At 57.2% G+C, this 15,553-nt stretch overlaps 1 protein-coding gene across 5 annotated transcripts in view; it reads left to right on the top strand.

Moving 5' to 3' along the window:
* spag5 (sperm associated antigen 5) overlaps nt 1-15,553 on the top strand; it is an 89,067-nt gene that overhangs the window by 34,132 nt on the left and 39,382 nt on the right. For all 5 annotated transcript variants that reach the window (XM_059973722.1, XM_059973725.1, XM_059973724.1 and 2 more), the window contains 6 exons: nt 1,171-1,263; nt 1,920-2,054; nt 4,585-4,678; nt 11,659-11,806; nt 12,402-12,461; nt 13,956-14,109. In XM_059973722.1, coding sequence (XP_059829705.1) covers nt 1,171-1,263; nt 1,920-2,054; nt 4,585-4,678; nt 11,659-11,806; nt 12,402-12,461; nt 13,956-14,109 — 684 coding nt within the window. The remainder of the gene's footprint in view (nt 1-1,170; nt 1,264-1,919; nt 2,055-4,584; nt 4,679-11,658; nt 11,807-12,401; nt 12,462-13,955; nt 14,110-15,553) is intronic.

Raw genomic sequence — 15,553 nt, 5'->3', positions numbered from 1 at the left:
CTGGGTGATTGAGTGGGTCTGGGTCTGGGGGGGGCCTGGGCAGTGTCTGGGTGATTGAGTGGGTCTGGGAGGGGGCCTGGGCAGTGTCTGGATGATTGAGTGGGTCTGGGAGGGGGCCTGGGCAGTGTCTGGATGATTGAGTGGGTCTGGGAGGGGGCCTGGGCAGTGTCTGGGTGATTGAGTGGGTCTGGGAGGGGGCCTGGGCAGTGTCTGGGTGATTGAGTGGGTCTGGGAGGGGGCCTGGGCAGTGTCTGGGTGATTGAGTGGGTCTGGGAGGGGGCCTGGGCAGTGTCTGGGTGATTGAGTGGGTCTGGGAGGGGGTCTGGGCAGTGTCTGGATGATTGAGTGGGTCTGGGAGGGGGTCTGGGCAGTGTCTGGGTTGAGTGGGTCTGGGAGGGGGCCTGGGCAGTGTCTGGATGATTGAGTGGGTCTGGGAGGGGGCCTGGGCAGTGTCTGGATGATTGAGTGGGTCTGGGAGGGGGCCTGGGCAGTGTCTGGGTGATTGAGTGGGTCTGGGAGGGGGCCTGGGCAGTGTCTGGATGATTGAGTGGGTCTGGGAGGGGGCCTGGGCAGTGTCTGGGTGATTGAGTGGGTCTGGGAGGGGGCCTGGGCAGTGTCTGGGTGATTGAGTGGGTCTGGGAGGGGGCCTGGGCAGTGTCTGGGTGATTGAGTGGGTCTGGGAGGGGGTCTGGGCAGTGTCTGGGTGATTGAGTGGGTCTGGGAGGGGGCCTGGGCAGTGTCTGGATGATTGAGTGGGTCTGGGAGGGGGTCTGGGCAGTGTCTGGGTGATTGAGTGGGTCTGGGTCTGGGAGGGGGCCTGGGCAGTGTCTGGGTGATTGAGTGGGTCTGGGAGGGGGCCTGGGCAGTGTCTGGGTGATTGAGTGGGTCTGGGTCTGGGAGGGGGCCTGGGCAGTGTCTGGGTGATTGAGTGGGTCTGGGAGGGGGCCTGGGCAGTGTCTGGATGATTGAGTGGGTCTGGGTCTGGGAGGGGGCCTGGGCAGTGTCTGGATGATTGAGTGGGTCTGGGAGGGAGCCTGGGCAGTGTCTGGGTGATTGAGTGGGTCTGGGAGGGGGCCTGGGCAGTGTCTGGGTGATTGAGTGGGCCTGGGTCTGGGAGGGGGTCTGGGCAGTGTCTGGGTGATTGAGTGGACTCTGTTGATTCCCTTGCAGAATTCGCTGCAGAAGGAAGTGGAGGACAGCCTTTCAGCCGCTGACTCTGCTTGTGAGGAGATGCAGAGGGAACGAGAGCGGATGATGGAGCAGGTGAGGGAATGGAGACCAGAGCCCTCCCCCCCGACTGGGACATGTGTCTGGGGATATCTTCCCAACAGCACTGGGCTCCCTGTGAGATGGCTCTCCTCTCCCCTGGGGCACCACGATGCAGCAGGTGACGGGCAGGGAGGAGGTGCCTGCCCCCACTCTACCCTGCGGCTGCTTGCCCCTCCCCCATTGCCAGCTGTGCTGCCTCGTCGTTGCTCCTGCGTCTGGTCATGGTGCCCGAGCGTCTGGCGGCCCTGCGAGTGGGAATACCAGCACAGCACAGTCCGGGGATGCGCTGGGGACGGCCTGAACCTCACACGTATCCGCACAGCTTACTGAGCCAAATCCGGACGCCCCTGGGCTGCGAGAGGAAACCGGAATACCCGGAGAAAGCCCAAGCAGTCACGGGGAGAACGTACAAACTCCTTACAGGCCGTGTTGGGAATCGAGCCGCTCTTCAAGCTGGCTTTGTAACGAGTAACACGTTCCCGTGTCACCCTGCAGGTAGTGATCTACCTCCAACCTGTGACCATGCCCTCCCACGTAACTGATGAACCGTGCGAGTTTGGAATGAGGAACAAACCCCCACGGTCACAGGGAGAACAATGCTGGAGTGAACTCTGAGCCCCGAGCTAACTGACTGTGTTCTGTCGTCACAGCTGCAGGATGCCAGGCAGCTGGCCCGCGAGAGTACCAGGACGCTCGGAGCCATGGCCCAGGCAACCAGCGAGGCCCGGGAGGAGGCTGCAGCCATGAAGAGCCAAGCGGCAGAGGCCGAGTGGAGGAGGGTGAATGTAAGTGGCTCCTTGCCTGTCTCTCACAGCTCCCAGTTCCTGCAACCTTCCCAGCCTCCCTCAGCAAGCCCTGTGTCAGCCCCCAGAGCAGAGAAGACGTTCCCAGTTCCCCAGCAAGGGTAGCAGCACTCATAAACACGAGGCTGGAAATCCAGAGCAGCACACGCTAAATGCTGCAGGAACTCAGCAGGTCAGCAATGAATAAGCAGTCGGTGTGGACGCTGCCTGACCTGCTGAGTCCATCCAGCATTGCATGTGAGACAGATGGCCGACAGTATCCATTCACCAGCGGCTCTGGAACAATTATCTGCTTCTTGGATCAATAACTGAGGGATTAATCAATAATCTCTTCCCCCATTCCTATTTTACCGACGTTCCTGCAGATCTGAGTGTTGCAACGTGACACAGACTGCATTCCCAGTCCCCTTCCCCGTCCCTGTGTTCCAGATGAGATTAGCTCTGTTTGTCTCAGGAATATCCAGACAGAAATGTTGGTGAAATGTATCATTGTGAACAATCCAACCCTTCCTTCCCACGTAACCCTCCAGTTTTCTACCATCCATCTTCCAATCTAAGAGTCTGGCCGCAGGTGGCACAATGGCACCAGTGCCGGATTCCTGATTTCAAATCCACGTCGGGCCAGCCCCAAGCACACTATCCATCCGTGCTGGGTTGAATGTCGAGCCAGCCACTCGGCCTCGTGAGAAACACAAGGGTCGAGTCAGGAACATTCATACTGTGACCTGTTAATCCGAAAGGAGATCAGTCCTGACACTGCGCCAGATGAGAACGGCTGACTGTCTGGTGCGACATGCGAAAACCAACCTCGCATCGTGTTCCACGCACCCACTCTCTCCGCGTGTATAAAAACCCCACTCTGACATCTTACCCTATTCTTCCCTCCAATCTCATTAAAATTGTCCCCTTGAGTTAACCGTTTCTGACCTGGGCAAAGTCTCAGGGTCTCTGCTCAATTTATACCCTTTCATCTTCGGTAAGGGGTTTGATTTTCTTTGAATGGGCTGGCTCTGGTTTGCAGACTGTCTGTGGAAAGACAGATCTCAGGGTTGTGGACTACATACATAATAATAATGCACTTTGACTTGTGAACCAACTTGTACACCTCTGTCAAGTCACTTCCCATCCTCCGCTCCAGAGAGAGAAGCCCCAGCTCGTTCATCTTATCCTGACAAGACACCATCTCTAATCCAGGCCGCATCCCGGTGAATCTCCTCTGCACCCTCTCTAATCCAGGCAGCATCCCGGTGAATCTCCTCTGCACCCTCTCTAATCCAGGCAGCAATCTGGTAAATCTCCTCTGCACCCTCTCTAATCCAGGCAGCATCCTGGTGAATCTCCTCTGCACCCTCTCTGATCCAGGCGGCATCCTGGTCAATCTCCTCTGCACCCTCTCTAATCCAGGCAGCATCCTGGTCAATCTCCTCTGCACCCTCTCTAATCCAGGCAGCATCCTGGTCAATCTCCTCTGCACCCTCTCTAATCCAGGCAGCATCCTGGTCAATCTCCTCTGCACCCTCTCTAATCCAGGCAGCATCCCGGTCAATCTCCTCTGCACCCTCTCTAATCCAGGCAGCATCCTGGTCAATCTCCTCTGCACCCTCTCTAATCCAGGCAGCATCCCGGTCAATCTCCTCTGCACCCTCTCTAATCCAGGCAGCATCCTGGTCAATCTCCTCTGCACCCTCTCTAATCCAGGCAGCATCCTGGTCAATCTCCTCTGTACCCTCTCTGATCCAGGCAGCATCCTGGTCAATCTCCTCTGCACCCTCTCTAATCCAGGCAGCATCCTGGTCAATCTCCTCTGCACCCTCTCTAATCCAGGCAGCATCCTGGTCAATCTCCTCTGTACCCTCTCTGATCCAGGCAGCATCCTGGTCAATCTCCTCTGCACCCTCTCTAATCCAGGCAGCATCCTGGTCAATCTCCTCTGCACCCTCTCTAATCCAGGCAGCATCCTGGTCAATCTCCTCTGCACCCTCTCTAATACAGGCAGCATCCTGGTCAATCTCCTCCACACCCTCTTTAAAGCTTCCACATCCTTCGTATAATGAGACAACCAGAACTGAGCACAATATCCCAGTGTGGTCCAGCCAGGGTTTTATAGAGCTGCAATGTTACCTGCAGCTCTTGAACTCAGTCCCCCAAATAACGAAAGCCGACACACCATTCACTTTCCCAAACAGCCTGTCAAGCTGTGCTGCAGCTCAGGGATCCATGGACATGAAGCTCGAGATTCCCGTTGCTCCACATTAACAACCCTGCAGTCTGCACCGCTTCACACATTTCCAGATTGAACTGCCTCTTCTCATCCCAGCTCTGTTGTGCTGTTGTAATCTACAATGTCCTACACCACCCACAACTCCACCAACCTCCGTGTCATGTGCTAACCCATCACTGCACTTCCTCATCAAAAACTAACAGGAGTCTTCAGTGGGTCCGCTGGCAACTTCTTCCTGGGTTGGGATGCCAGCCTTGCCTCCGATTAAACTGGACATTTCCTTTGTCCCAGATGCACCAGGAATTGGAGAATTCCAAGGGAAGGCTGCGTGAGGCGGTGGGCACGGTGAAGCAGCTCACTGCCGAGAAACAGCAGCTCAATTCTGGTAGGTACCAAGGAGGGCCCACGTTATCGAGGGAGGGTCACACTGGGAGGTGGTATGGAGGGGGTCACACTGGGAGGGGTGGTACTGAGGGAGGGTCACACTGGGAGGTGGTATGGAGGGGGTCACACTGGGAGGGGTGGGACTGAGGGAGGGTCACACTGTGCGGGGGTGGTACTGAGGGAGGGTCACACTGTGGGAGGGGTGGTGCTGAGGGAGGGTCACACTGTGCGGGGGTGGTACCGAGGGAGGGTCACACTGTGGGAGGGGTGGTGCTGAGGGAGGGTCACACTGTGGGAGGGGTGGTACTGAGGGAGGGTCACACTGTGAGAGGGGTGGTACCGAGGGAGGGTCACACTGTGGGAGGGGTGGTACTGAGGGAGGGTCACACTGTGGGAGGGGTGGTGCTGAGGGAGGGTCACACTGTGGGAGGGGTGGTACTGAGGGAGGGTCACACTGTGAGAGGGGTGGTACTGAGGGAGGGTCACACTGTGGGAGGGGTGGTACCGAGGGAGGGTCACACTCTGAGAGGGGTGGTACTGAGGGAGGGTCACACTGTGGGAGGGGTGGTACCGAGGGAGGGTCACACTGTGGGAGGGGTGGTGCTGAGGGAGGGTCACACTGTGCGGGGGTGGTACCGAGGGAGGGTCACGCCGTGGGAGGGGTGGTACTGAGAGAGGGTCACTGTGGGAGGGGTGGTACTGAGGGAGGGTCACACTGTGGGAGGGGTGGTACTGAGGGAGGGTCACACTGGGAGGGGTGGTACTGAGGGAGGGTCACGCTGTGGGGGGGTGGGACTGAGGGAGGGTCACACTGTGGGAGGGGTGGTACTGAGGGAGGGTCACACTGGGGGAGGGGTGATACCGAGGGGGGGTCACACTGGGAGGGGTGGTACTGAGGGAGAGTCAAACTGTGCGGGGGTGGTACTGAGGGAGGGTCACACTGTGCGGGGGTGGTACTGAGGGAGGGTCACACTGTGCGGGGGCGGTACTGAGGGAGGGTTGCACTGTGGGAGGGGTGATACCGAGGGGGGGGTCACTCTGAGAGGGGTGGTACTGAGGGAGGGTCACACTGTGCGGGGGTGGTACTGAGGGAGGGTCACACTGTGGGAGGGGTGGTACCGAGGGAGGGTCACACTGTGCGGGGGTGGTACTGAGGGAGGGTCACACTGTGCGGGGGTGGTACTGAGGGAGGGTTGCACTGTGCGGGGGTGGTACTGAGGGAGGGTTGCACTGTGGGAGGGGTGATACCGAGGGGGGGGTCACTCTGAGAGGGGTGGTACTGAGGGAGGGTCACACTGTGGGAGGGGTGGTACTGAGGGAGGGTCACACTGTGCGGGGATGGTACTGAGGGAGGGTCACACTGTGGGGGGGGTGGTACTGAGGGAGGGTCACACTGTGCGGGGGAGGTACTGAGGGAGAGTCACACTGTGCGGGGGTGGTACTGAGGGAGGGTCACACTGTGGGGGGGTGGTACTGAGGGAGGGTCACACTGTGGGAGGTGGTACTGAGGGAGGGTCACACTGTGGGGGGGGTGGTACTGAGGGAGGGTCACACTGTGGGGGGTGGTACTGAGGGAGGGTCACACTGTGGGAGGTGGTACTGAGGGAGGGTCACACTGTGCGGGGGTGGTACCGAGGGAGGGTCACGCTGTGGGAGGGGTGGTACTGAGGGAGGGTCACACTGTGGAAGGGGTGGTACTGAGGGAGGGTCACACTGTGGGGGGGTGGGACTGAGGGAGGGTCACACTGTGGGAGGGGTGGTACCGAGGGAGGGTCACACTGTGGGAGGGGTGGTACTGAGGGAGGGTCACACTGGGGGAGGGGTGATACCGAGGGGGGGTCACACTGGGAGGGGTGGTACTGAGGGAGAGTCAAACTGTGGGGGGGTGGTACTGAGGGAGGGTTGCACTGTGGGAGGGGTGATACCGAGGGGGGGGTCACTCTGAGAGGGGTGGTACTGAGGGAGGGTCACACTGTGGGAGGGGTGGTACCGAGGGAGGGTCACACTGTGGGAGGGGCGGTACCAAGGGAGGGTCACACTGTGGGAGGGGTGAGACTGAGGGAGGGTCACACTGTGGGAGGGATGGTACTGAGGGAGGGTCACTGTGGGAGGGTCACACTGTGGGAGGGGTGGTACTGAGGGAGGGTCACACTGTGCGGGGGTGGTACTGAGGGAGGGTCACACTGTGGGAGGGGTGGTACCGAGGGAGGGTCACACTGTGGGAGGGGCGGTACCGAGGGAGGGTCACACTGTGGGAGGGGTGAGACTGAGGGAGGGTCACACTGTGGGAGGGATGGTACTGAGGGAGGGTCACTGTGGGAGGGGCGGTACTGAGGGAGGGTCACACTGTGGGAGGGGTGGTACTGAGGGAGGGTCACACTGTGCGGGGGTGGTACTGAGGGAGGGTCACACTGTGCGGGGGTGGTACTGAGGGAGAGTCACACTGTGCGGGGGTGGTACTGAGGGAGGGTCACACTGTGGGGGGGTGGTACTGAGGGAGGGTCACACTGTGGGGGGGTGGTACTGAGGGAGGGTCACACTGGGAGGGGTGGTACTGAGGGAGGGTCACACTGTGCGGGGGTGGTACTGAGGGAGGGTCACACTGGGAGGGGTGGTACTGAGGGAGGGTCACACTGTGGGAGGGGTGGTACTGAGGGAGGGTCACACTGCGGGGGTGGTACTGAGGGAGGGTCACACTGTGCGGGGGTGGTACTGAGGGAGGGTCACACTGTGGGGGGGTGGTACTGAGGGAGGGTCACACTGTGGGAGGTGGTACTGAGGGAGGGTCACACTGTGGGGGGGTGGTACTGAGGGAGGGTCACACTGTGGGGGTGGTACTGAGGGAGGGTCGCACTGTGGGAGGTGGTACTGAGGGAGGGTCACACTGTGCGGGGGTGGTACCGAGGGAGGGTCACGCTGTGGGAGGGGTGGTACCGAGGGAGGGTCACACTGTGGGGGGGTGGGACTGAGGGAGGGTCACACTGTGGGAGGGGTGGTACCGAGGGAGGGTCACACTGTGGGAGGGGTGGTACTGAGGGAGGGTCACACTGGGGGAGGGGTGATACCGAGGGGGGGTCACACTGGGAGGGGTGGTACTGAGGGAGAGTCAAACTGTGCGGGGTTGGTACTGAGGGAGGGTTGCACTGTGGGAGGGGTGATACCGAGGGGGGGTGTCACTCTGAGAGTGGTGGTATTGAGGGAGGGTCACACTGTGGGATGGGTGGTACTGAGGGAGGGTCACACTGTGGGAGGGGCGGTACCGAGGGAGGGTCACACTGTGGGAGGGGTGAGACTGAGGGAGGGTCACACTGTGGGAGGGATGGTACTGAGGGAGGGTCACTGTGGGAGGGGCGGTACTGAGGGAGGGTCACACTGTGGGAGGGGTGGTACTGAGGGAGGGTCACACTGGGAGGTGGTACTGAGGGAGGGTCACACGGTGGGAGGGGCGGTACTGAGGGAGGGTCACTGTGGGAGGGTCACACGGTGGGAGGAGGTGGTACTGAGGGAGGGTCACTGTGGGAGGTGGTACCGAGGGAGGGTTGCACTGTGGGAGGGGTGATACTGAGGGGGGGGTCACACTGAGAGGGGTGGTACTGAGGGAGAGTCACACAATGGTATTGAGGGAGGATGGTACCGAGGGAGGGGTGTTATTGAGGGGAGGTACTGAGAGAGGCTCACACGTTTGGAGTTCTCTCTCCTAAAGTTGAAAAGCTGCCAAAGAATGGTTTTGGAGACTTTGGGAGTGTGGACTATCACCTGGGCAGCGGACTGAGACGGTGTCCTTGCTGGAAGGATTTGTTTTGTTGAAGTGCAGAGTCTAACTTCGCCAGGAGTGGGGACAGATTTATTCCGTTTGTAACAGTGGATAACCCTTTCCGTTCGGAGTGCCTAGCTCAGGGCGACTGCTGAAGAGGACTTGGGACTTTGGAGTGACCAAGGGGACAACAGACTGGCCCCGGGAGACGGCTTCAGCAGACGGCCCCGGGACAGCACTGAGGGCTTCACTCACAGACTTCCCTGCCTGTCCACTCCATTCCACCCCACATCCGAACTCTTCCTTTTTGGACTGTTTGCTGGGGCTGCACTGGGCGTAATGGTGTAACATCCCAGCGGTAACATTGAGCTTTTGAATTCATGGCACGGTGCAGCTCTGAGATGTCTGTGCTGAAGTCGTATGCAGGGGCTGCGGGGTTGGGAGTTCCGCCCATTCGAGCTGTACAGCATCCTGCATTCGGTAGGAATGCCCCTGTAAAAGCCATGGCAGATGCTGTTGGAGTCTGTGAGGGCATCGTCGTGTCAGACGTCCACCCCTGCTGTACCCCGCTGCAGGGTGCCTAGTTAAGGTCGGGGCATCGTCGTGTCAGACGTCCACCCCTGCTGTACCCCGCTGCAGGGTGCCTAGTTAAGGTCGGGGCATCGTCGTGTCAGACGTCCACCCCTGCTGTACCCCGCTGCAGGGTGCCTAGTTAAGGTCGGGGCATCGTCGTGTCAGACGTCCACCCCTGCTGTACCCCGCTGCAGGGTGCCTAGTTAAGGTCGACGGGTCCCTGACGGCGCTCTTGTGCTTTGGGAGGGGAGTGTGCCAGGGGTGCTCAATGTCAGGACAGCTGAACTCTGTTTGCATGGAGCCATTCCTGTGCCTACTCTGCGGGAAGTTAACGGGTTTGGTTCTGCGTGAACCGGACACGGAGGTTGTCCTGTCGGCTTACACTGACAGCATCCTCCTCATGGTCACCGACCCCGTTGACTTGCAGTGGGAGTGAGAATGCCAGCGGGTTTTCTCAGCTGCATCCTCTGCAAGGGTCAACGGGAGAAGGGCTCGGGCCTCCTGGTGGGTCAGTGGCAGGTGGACTCCCTACCAGAGGGATTGAGGCCGTTTGTGTGGAGCACCACACACCTCCTCTACTTGGGGGTCTACCTGAGCTCGACGGAGGAGACCTGGCCAGTGAACTGGCAGGAATTGGAGACAAAGATCTCTGCCCGGCTGGTACACTGTTCGGCCTCTTTTGTGTGATCTCGTACGGGGAGGGCATAAGTGACCAATCAGCTGATTACTTTAGTCCTGTCCACAGTGTTTGTATCCAGGATCCAGAAGGTGGACTTCTGGGGCAACAGGAGGCATTGGGTCTCTCTGTGGTCCTGAGTATTCTGATCGCGGAGGGTGGTCAGTCATTGGTGTGTGTCCGCACCCAGCTGGCGGCTCTCCGCCTCAGGACCCTGCAGAGATACCCGTACAGTGACCGCCCTCCGAGCTGGCACACACTGGAGACACACTTTCTCTGCCAGGGACCCCACCTGCACCAGCCACACCACTCTGAGGGAACTGCCTCACTTCTACCAAGAGCCGTTGAGGGTATGAGGACTTGTCTCTTCTAGGCAGGGTGCTCTGGCTGCTGGCGGACTGGTCCCAATCCTATTATGGTGGGTCTTGGGTGAGGAGGGGGCTCAGGGAACTAGAGGGCTCCTACCTGCACTAACACCTGGTCAGCCAGAAATGCTCCTCAGACGCAGGCCTCAGAATACCTCACGGGAGAGGGTCCTGCATAGCGTGAGCCGTCTCATGGGGATGCCCACCGTGCCGTTCCGTGACGATTCAAAGCGATTCTTGCATGAGCTGCAACTGCACAACTTTCATCCTTGCCGTCGTCTGCCAACTGGACTCACCTTGACCGTCCGTGTTACCATCTGGCAGCGGAGGGGGCCCCCAGTGGAAGTATCTGTACACAGGGGCCCGTCCCCGTACACTGGGGACCTGGGGTGGAAGGTGTGGCACTGGGCAGTCCCGGACAGCAGGTTCACTGACACCCGTCCCCCTGTCCGTTCTGAGGCCGGTGTGAGAGGTTGCAGCCCCTGTTTGAGTGTCTGAAGGGGCTGCTCGGGTTCTGGATCACTTCAGCCCCGCGATCCTCCTATACGGGCCCGGTTTGGGTGGGGGCGGGTCGTGAGGAGGATCTCCTCAGGGCTTGCTCCTGGGTCTGGACAAGATGGCCGTTCAGAACAGACAGTTGAGGGCTTTGCCAGGCCCACTGTCTGCCCCTCTCCCGAGGATATGTTCGTGCCCGGCTGTCCTTGGAGAGGGAGCATGTGGTCACAGTGGACACAGTGGGGAATTTCCATGAGCAGTGGGCCTCTCAGTATTGACTGTTTTATAGACAGTAGTAATCATAGTTTAATTGGATTTGAATTTATTTACTCTTGTACATACTGAATGTTTCTATTTTGTGTATTTGTTGTGTAAATAAAATTTAGTTGCTTAAAAAAAAAGGGTTATAGCTACAGACCAAGTGGAAGAAGTTATTGACGGCAGGGAGAGGTTCCTGCTGTCTCGCTCTGGCTGTATGACTCTGCAGGTTGTACAGGTGCTCACTGTGATGGGGTTCCCTTTCAGGCCACCCCTCCCCTCTCTATTTTCCTGTAACCCTTCCCTGTGCCTCTACCCCTGGGCATTCGACCCTCCACTTAGAGAAGTGGCTGTTTGCCATTGACTATCCCAGCCTGTCATAGGGACGAATTACCCCACAGTCTCCTGCTTCAATGGAAGTGACTCCAGTCCAGTCTCTAGCTTCCATCTTCCATCCCAGGCCCGGTGAGTCTGAGCACAGTCTCCTGGGCAGCTGTGCCTTTCTTGTAGTGTGATGAGTGGTTAGCACAACGATGCACAACACCAGCAATCATGATCGGGGTTCAATTCCCACAGCAGTCTGTAAGGATTTGTACATTTTCCCTATTATCACGTGTGTTTCCTCTCAAAGCTGCTGTTAGGATCTGTAAGATGTGGGCATGCTGTGTCGGGGCCACAAGTGCAGTCAGACTTGCGGGCTGCCCTCTGGCTGTTGGTTGCTGAGGCAGACGATGCTTTTCTTGTATGTTCACGTGTGACGGATAAAGCCAGTCTTTACATCTGCAATGTGTACAGTGCCTGACCGGAGTCTCGGTCTGTGTCGATGGTGGCCCTGGTTAACCCTTTGCTTCCTTTCCCAGGCCTGGCTGCTCTGACCAAGGAGCTGGTGGAAGTGGAGCAGGACCGGGACAGGCTGATGAAGGAAAACAGCTGCTACTTTGTGGAGCTGGCAACGGCAGAGGCTGCTCTCAAACTCTCAGAGGCCACTCTAGCTGAGAGGCAGGAGAGGTGAGTCTGCAATGGCAACGTGGTAAAGGAAGTGTTTCAGTGAACGTTTCTTGTACCTGTGTATCCCGATCTTCCTGACTCCTCCCCCCGTACCTGTGTAACCCGATCTTCCTGACTCCTCCCCCCGTACCTGTGTATCCCGATCTTCCTGACTCCTCCCCCCGTACCTGTGTATCCTAATCCTCTTGTCTCCCCCCAGTAACTGTGTGTCCTGACCTTCCTGTGTCCCCCCCGTAACTGTGTCCTGACCTTCTTGTCCCCCCCCCGTAACTGTGTCCTGACCTTCCTGTCCCCCCCCGTAACTGTGTCCTGACCTTCCTGTCCCCCCGTAACTGTGTCCTGACCTTCCTGTCCCCCCCCCCCCGTAACTGTGTCCTGACCTTCCTGTCCCCCCCCCGTAACTGTGTGTCCTGACCTTCCTGTCCCCCTGTAACTGCATCCTCTGACCTTCCTGCCACCTGTGACTGTGCTCCCTGATCTTCCCACCGTCCCCTCCCCCATGACTGTGCCCTGTCTTTCCGGACCCCACTCCCTCACACTGTGACCGTACATTCTGCATTTTCTACCCTTTGGTCTGTTTCCTGCCCCTCTGTAGGTTGCAGGCCTCTGAGGAACGGAACAAGGAGATTGACTCCCTGCAGGAAACTGTGCAGAGGTAAGCATGCTTCCTACTTCCAGTGCAACCCTGGAGTTACTTCAGGATATGTTCCACTGCCGGGGTCTCTCTGCTGGTAAATCTGGGGCAGACTGGCAAAAATTTGCTGAGCCTGGGGGTTGCTGCCTCATGATTGTCTGATTAGACATTTGCATCAAGCAGCCGGTGTGCAGGAGGCCCTGATAAAGGGTGTTTGACAAATGAGGAATGGAGGTTTGTGGAGAGGTGGGTTACTGACCAGCTGTCACCTGAGTGAGTCCTGCACTCAATGACTTAACCAACACAGACAAAAAAAGCGCAAAAGGCAACAAAAGTGTAACTACAAAGAAACAAGTATTGAGAACATGAAGTGAGAATCCTTGAAAGTTGAGTCCAGACGTTGTGGGAACAGTTCAGTGATGGGGCAAGTGGTTATCCCCAGGTTCAAGAGTCTGGTGGTTGAGGGATAATAACTGTTCCTGAACGTGGTGGTTGAGGGATAATAACTGTTCCTGAACCTGGTGGTTGAGGGATAATAACTGTTCCAGAATGTGGTGGTTGAGGGGTAATAACTGTTCCTGAACGTGGTGGTTGAGGGTTAATAACTGTTCCTGAACCTGGTGGTGTGAGTCCTGAGGCTCCTGATGGTAACGTCATGAAGACAGCATTTGAAGTATTGTGAGCTGTTCTGGGCCACATATCTGAGACAGGGTCTGCTGGCTTTTGAGAGGCTTCAGAGGAGATTTATGGGAATAATGAAAGAGAAGCATTTGATGGCTCTGGAGCTTTGAAGAATGAGGGGGAACTCACTGAAACCTACTGAGTATTGAAAGGCCGAGAAGTGCAGATGTTTCCAATAGTGGGGAGTCTTGGACCAGACGGCACAGCATCAGAATTGAGGGCTGTCCATTTAGAACAGAGATGAGGAGGAATTTCTTTAGCCAGAGGGTGGTGAATCTGTGCAATTCATTGCCACAGACGGCTGTGGAGGACAAGTAGCCATTAGGTATATTTAACACAGATGACAATTGGTTTTTGATTAACAAGGACGTGAAAGGTTACAGGGAGAAGGCAGAAAAATGGGGATGAGAGGGGTAATTAGTTGTGATGGGATGGCAGAGCAGTCTTGATGGGCTGAATGGCCTAATTCTGTTTTGCCTGTTATGGAACAGAAGAGGTGTTGAGTCCAAAACACGAGATTCTGCAGATGCTGGAAATCCGGGGCAGCTCTCACAAAATGCTGGAGGAACTCGGCAGATCAGGCAGCATATGTGGGGAGGATTGAAGAGCTGATGTTTCAGGCCAAGACACTTCATTGTGATGGGAAGGGTCCTGACCAGAAACGTCAGCCCTTTATTCCTCTCCACGGACGCTGCCTGCCCGAGTTCCTCCAGCATTTTGAAGAAGGTGAGTCTGGCAGGGCTCAGCACGGTGGTATGGAATGGTGAGCAGGTGTGACAGTCAAATGTTCTCTCTCCATGTCTGATTTCTCTGCTGCTTCGTACCGGCGCCCAGTCTGAGGAGGGAGAAGGAGTGTGCGGAGGGAGCACTGACGGAGTCACGGGCCCGCATCCTCAGCCTGACCCAGTCACTGCAGTCGAGGAACGAGGAGCTGCAGGACCTGTCTGACGTCCGGGCACAGGCCGCCCTGATCTCGGACAACTGCGAGGTAACCGGGCTACGGGGTCCGTGTCTACGGTTAGAGATTGCCACAGGGAAGGAGCAGACCCACATCTCCCACTCCTTCCTCGACAGCATCACCAACGGCCTGTCCTGGTCTAACCATGTAGACATTATGGCCAAGAAACCTCACCAATTCCTCTACTTCCTCAGGAGCCAAAAGAAATTCAGCATGTCCTGTCGACCCTTACTAATTTCCAGTGAAAGCACCCTGTCCGGATACACCATAGCTCTCTGTCTGTGACCGCAAGGAACTGCAGAGAGTTACGGACACAGAAACCAAACTCCCCTCCACGTCTGTACTTCTCACTGCCTCGGTAAAGCACCCAGTGTAATCAAAGACCCTTCCCATCCCGCACATTCTCTCACTTCCCCTCTCCTTTCAGGCAGAAGATACAAATGCCTGAAAGCACAGTTCAAGGCCAGATTTTACCCCGCTGTTATCAGTCTATTGAACAGTCCCCTAGTACCATAAGATGGACTCTTGACCTCAGTCTACTTCGTTAGGGCCTTGCTCCTTGCTCTCTGCCTGCACTGCCCTTTCTCTGCAACTGTTACACTTCGTTACTGTTTTACCCCAATGCACTGTGTGATGACCTGAGCTGAGTGTGAGATGAGCTTTTTCTGAAGGAGCTATCCTTCACAGTCGGCTGCGGACAACGAGTCATTGGGTAATTTAAAGCAGAGGTTGATAGCTTCTTGCTGAGTGAAGGTTACAGGAGAATGGGGTGGACAGGGTTAGTAAAATAACTGAGGTGAAGCTGGATCCTGCTGCCAGTGTCAGGGAGGAGTTGGTGGTGTGCTGTTTAACCGTGAACGATTGTCTTTGCTGACATGGATAACGTGGAATGCTGATTCACTGGTTTATTGGCGGGTGGTGGGGGGAGCGTCAAGGCAAGGATGAGGCCACAAGCCACGGGTGGCCTGTTCGCAGCCGCCCAGGAGAGCCGGGGCATCGAGCTGCTGTGCCCCATCAGGGTGCCAGAGGCTGTGTGCTGAGGCATCCATGCTGGAGTCTGAGCTGCCCCCAGTGTTTGCTTGGCAGAGATCGAGCTGCAGACACTCGGAGTTGGGGACTTGGACTGTACTTCCTGTGTGTGACTGTATTTTACAGCTATCTTAACTGTGCTTTGTGTTGTGTGTGACTGTTAGGACTGATTTGTTTGGCTTTACTCTGGGTATTCATGTATGATTGAATGACAATTAAATCTGAACTAAAACCAGTCATGATCGAATGGTGGAACAGACTTGATGGGTTGAGTGGCCTAATTCTTATGGAAAACAGTCTCCCCAGTACAGAAGGAGGCTGTTTGCCCCTCTGGTCTGTGCTAGCAGGGCCCTGTGTCTCCCTCCCTGTCCAGTTTCTTGCTGAAGCTCTGTCAATGTGTCCCACTGCCGCTTCGAGCAGAAGTCTCCAGCTGGCTTGATGGGCG

The sequence above is a fragment of the Hypanus sabinus genome, chromosome 6, assembly GCF_030144855.1.
Source record: "Hypanus sabinus isolate sHypSab1 chromosome 6, sHypSab1.hap1, whole genome shotgun sequence".
NCBI lineage: Eukaryota > Metazoa > Chordata > Chondrichthyes > Myliobatiformes > Dasyatidae > Hypanus > Hypanus sabinus.
The sequence above is the reverse complement of the archived record's forward strand: the minus strand, read 5'-3'. Positions and strand labels throughout refer to the sequence as shown.